General features: G+C 61.2%; 1 protein-coding gene across 1 annotated transcript in view; it reads left to right on the forward strand.

Moving 5' to 3' along the window:
- LOC114072361 (otoferlin-like) overlaps positions 1-4,572 on the forward strand; it is a gene marked incomplete at its 3' end in the record, with an annotated part of 18,906 nt that overhangs the window by 10,968 nt on the left and 3,366 nt on the right. Inside the window, exon 4 of the mRNA XM_027910265.1 lies at positions 3,498-3,597. Within this exon, the coding sequence (XP_027766066.1) occupies positions 3,498-3,597 (100 nt within the window). The remainder of the gene's footprint in view (positions 1-3,497; positions 3,598-4,572) is intronic.

Here is a 4,572-nt window from a genome sequence, read left to right on the forward strand (position 1 = left end):
CCATGGACACAGGAGGTGATGGAAGCAGGAGGTGATGGATGCAGGGGATGATGGACGCAGGAGGTGATGGATGCAGGAGGTGATGGATGCAGGGGATGATGGGAGCAGGAGATGATGGATACAGGAGATGGGTGTGGGATGAGCTCCCAGCTGTGGGACACTCGGGATTGCCGTGGGATGAGCTCCATGGACACAGGAGATGATGGATGCAGGAGATGATGGATGCAGGAGATGATGGATGCAGGGGATGATGGATGCAGAGATGGGTGTGAGATGTGAGCTGGGACACTCAGGATTGGTGTGGGATGAGCTCCACAGACACAGGAGATGATGGACGCAGGAGATGATGGATGCAGGAGATGATGGATGCAGGAGATGATGGATGCGGGAGATGATGGATGCGGGAGATGATGGATGCGGGAGATGATGGATGCGGGAGATGATGGATGCAGGGGATGATGGATGCAGGGGATGATGGAAGTAGGAGATGATGGATATAGGAGATGATGGATACAGAGATGGGTGTGGATGTGAGCTGGGACACTCAGGATTGCTGTGGGATGAGCTCCACAGACACAGGAGATGATGGAAGCAGGAGGTGATGGATGCAGGGGATGATGGATGCGGGAGATGATGGAAGCAGGAGATGATGGATAGAGGAGATGGGTGTGGGATGAGCTCCCAGCTGTGGGACACTCGGGATTGCCGTGGGATGAGCTCTGTGGATGAAGGAGATGATGGATACAGGGGATGATGGATGCAGGGGATGATGGACACAGGAGATGATGGAAGCAGGAGGTGATGGATACAGGGGATGATGGATGCAGGAGATGGGTGTGGGATGTGAGCTGGGACACTCAGGATTGCTGTGGGATGAGCTCCATGGACACAGGAGATGATGGACGCAGGAGATGATGGATGCAGGAGGTGATGGATGCAGGAGGTGATGGATGCAGGAGATGATGGATAGAGGAGATGGGTGTGGGATGAGCTCCCAGCTGTGGGACAGTCAGGATTGCCGTGGGATGAGCTCCATGGACGCAGGAGATGATGGAAGCAGGAGATGATGGAAGCAGGAGATGGGTGTGGGATGTGAGCTGGGACACTCGGGATTGCTGTGGGATGAGCTCCACAGACACAGGAGATGATGGACGCAGGAGATGATGGAAGTAGGAGGTGATGGACGCAGGAGATAATGGATGCAGGAGATAATGGATGCAGGGGATGATGGAAGCAGGAGATGATGGATACAGGAGATGATGGATACAGGAGATGGGTGTGGGATGAGCTCCCAGCTGTGGGACACTCAGGATTGCCGTGGGATGAGCTCCACGGACACAGGAGAGGGGCAGATGTTGGGAACAAGAGGAGGCCCACCCGGGGCCGTGCTGGGGCCCCTCCCCATGTGCTGGGGCCACCGAGGCCGCTCTGCTGCCCTTCCCGACCCCCCTGGGCGGGGTTTTCCAGGTCCAGGTGTTCTCCCTGTCCCCCAGAGCTGGGATGAGCCCATCCAGGAGCCTTTCCCTGGGGATGGGGGTGTTGTTTCCCTCCCTGTCCCGATTTTCCCCCCGGGATGAGGAGCAGTAACTGGATCTGGCCAAAGGCCAAAAGCCGCGTTCCAACCCCCCCCTCGTGTCCCCCCCGGAGGGCAGGGGGCACAGATAACACCCCTCCCTCCCCTGGAAAACTGATCCCGGGGGAGGAGGGGGGAGATGGATCCGCTTACCCGGCCTGGGGGGACAAGGGGATCCCTTCCCCAAGGATTTGGATCCGGCCCTGGGATCCCCAGGGGGGAAAAGGGAGCTTTGGGGTGTCCTTGGGGCTTCTCCAGGGATGGAGATCCCGGCAGAGTGTGGGTCTTCTGTGTCTCTGAGGGGCAGCAGGGGGGGATCATTCATCCATCTATCCCTCCCTCCATCCCTCCATCCATCCCTCCCTCCATCCCTCCATCCCCAGGGAACAATCCAGGGCAGGAGGGGCAGGATAGGAAAGGTCTTTGTGCCCTGGAAAGGCAGAGGAGCAGGATGGGCAGTGCCAGGGAACGAGTCCTGCCCGGCAGCTCCTCTGGGATCAGAGCCCGAGGCCGTGGGGCTGATGGACTCAGAGTCAGGCCGGGTTTGGGCTCAGAAACGGGGAATTCTGCCCAAAGTGGTCAAGGTGGCGGCGGGAGGGGCTGCAGGAGGGGTTGGAATTCCCCCAGGAGGGCTGGGACAGGAGCCTGGAATGCTCCGGGTGGGAAGGGACCTTAAAGCTCATCCAGTTCCAACCCCGACACCTCCCAGGCTGTTCCAGCCTGGCCTGGGCACTCCCAGGGCTGGTTCAGCACAGGAATTCCCTGGAAACAGGTCAGGAGGAATTGCATCCCTCTGCTTTGCCCAGCCCTCTGGGCCAGGGGAGGCCGGGGTGGGGAACAAACCTGGAGAGAGGTGACTGTGGACTGATCCCGGGATCTGTGTGTGGGGGGAGGGAGGGAGGGAGGGAGGGATGGGAAGGGCCAGGAGGGGCTCCCAGCCAGCCCTGATCCAGGGATTTGAGGAGCCCCAGGCACAAAACCAGGCTGGAAACAGGAGCTCCGGGGGGATCCAGTTACAGGTGACCCAGACAGGCTCCAGAGTTTCCACGGGCAGGAGCCCAGGGAAGGCAGCGGGGCCATCAATTATGGAACGCCTGGAAAGGGAGGGCTGGGCGGGAGCTGTGAATATTTAATCCCCTCCTGCTCCCCCTGCCAGGGATAGGGGGAGGGTTGGGAGGGATCCAAGGATGGAGAACCTTATCCCAGGCCTGACACGGGTGGGGAGGAGCTGGGAATGGCTGGAATTCATCCAGCGGGAGGAAAAGGTTGGGAAGACGTTCTAGGAGGGGAGTGAGGGCCCTGCACCTCGGTGTGCCTCCTCAGGAGGTGCCACCATCTGCTCTCAGCCCGTTGTCACCTCCCCAGGTGTGGGTGGAAGAGCCGGGCTGGCTCTGACACTCCAGCTTTTGTCCTGGAATCGTCCAATCCCGGCGTGGTTGGGGCTGGAAGGGACTGGGGGGGCTCCAGGAGAGCAGGAGAGGGACTGGGGACAGGAACGGAGGGACAGGACACAGGGAATGGCTTCCCAGTGCCAGAGGGCAGGGAGAGACGGGAGATCGGGAAGGGATTCCCGGCTGGGAGGGGGGGGAGGGGCCGGGCTGGAATTCCCACCGTTCCGTGACTCCGTGGGGTGTCCCGACCCCATCCCGGAGCGGGTGGATGAGGAAGGGGGGGCAGTGCCCTCCCTTGATGTGCCAGCCCGGGAACCCCCGAGGCCGCCCAGGCTGGGAAAAACCGGGCTGGGATCCCTCCCTTTCATCCCAGAACCACCTCCCTTTCTCGTCCCACCCGGAAAAAGGTTCCTCTCACGACTTCCCCTTTTATCCCCCCCCCCGGGGAAAAACCTCCCGTGGGGGGAGGAGGGGCAGGAAAAGGAATTCCCCCCCCCGGCCCTGCTGAGCTCCGTGTCCTCCTCCCCCCGCAGGCTCCTGGGCTCGTTCCGGATGGTGCTGCAGAAGGTGGTGCAGGAGGGGCAGCTCGAGGTCACCGACACCCTCATCGACGACAACAACTCGGCCACCCAGGTGGGCCCGGGGGGAGGGAATTGGGGACACAAACAGCCCGTCCCTGCTGTCCCTCTGTGCCCTCTGGGAAAGGGGGGGATGCTCCTGCTCCGGGGGAAAGAGGGAATGAGGCAGCCGGGAATGTCCCCCGGGGAAGGAGGAGCCTGGATTTTTCTGCCCTGTGGGAAGTTTTGGGGTGGGGACAAACAGGGATGGATCCGAGCACACCTGGAATCCCAGGATGGTTTGGGTGGGAAGGGACCTGAAAGCCCATCCAGTGCCACCCCCTGACACGGGCAGGGACAGCTCCCACCATCCCAGGGGATCCAGGGGATCCAACCCGGCCTGGGACACTGCAGGGATCATCCAGGGGCAGCCACAGCTCCCCTGGGAGTTCCAGCCCAGCCGGGAATCCCTTCCCAATCTCCCCTTTCCCAGTGGGAAGCCATTCCCTGTGTCCTTCCAGGCATTGCAGGCCCTGATCCCAAATCCCTCTCCAGCTCTCCTGGAGCCCCTGCAGGCTCTGGAAGGGGCTCTCAGGCCCCCCCAGGGGTGCTGATCCTGCTGCCCTGCAGGGCCTGTCCCACATTTCCATTCCCATGGCATTTTCCATGTGTTATATCCCAGACATTGCCCTCTGGGCTCTCTCTTCCCGAGGCTCTCTCAGTCCAGACGTGTCCTGTTCCTGGACCAGAGCCTGGGAATGGGAGGTTTGGAGCCTCCGAAGCTGCAAAGGGAGAAGGGACCCGAAATCCTGCTGAGAGCCTGAAGGGCAAATCCCTCCAACTCCAGTGGGAACAGGAGTGACCCTTCCAGAGCCTGCAGGGGCTCCAGGAGAGCTGGAGAGGGATTTGGGATCAGGGCCTGCAATGCCTGGAAGGACACAGGGAATGGCTTCCCACTGGGAAAGGGGAGATTGGGAAGGGATTCCCGGCTGGGCTGGAATTCCCAGGGAAGCTGTGGCTGCCCCTGGATGATCCCTGCAGTGTCCCAGGC

This window comes from Empidonax traillii, unplaced genomic scaffold, assembly GCF_003031625.1.
Source record: "Empidonax traillii isolate 1590-97213 ecotype Southwest subspecies unplaced genomic scaffold, ASM303162v1 scaffold3064:size33146, whole genome shotgun sequence".
Lineage (NCBI taxonomy): Eukaryota > Metazoa > Chordata > Aves > Passeriformes > Tyrannidae > Empidonax > Empidonax traillii.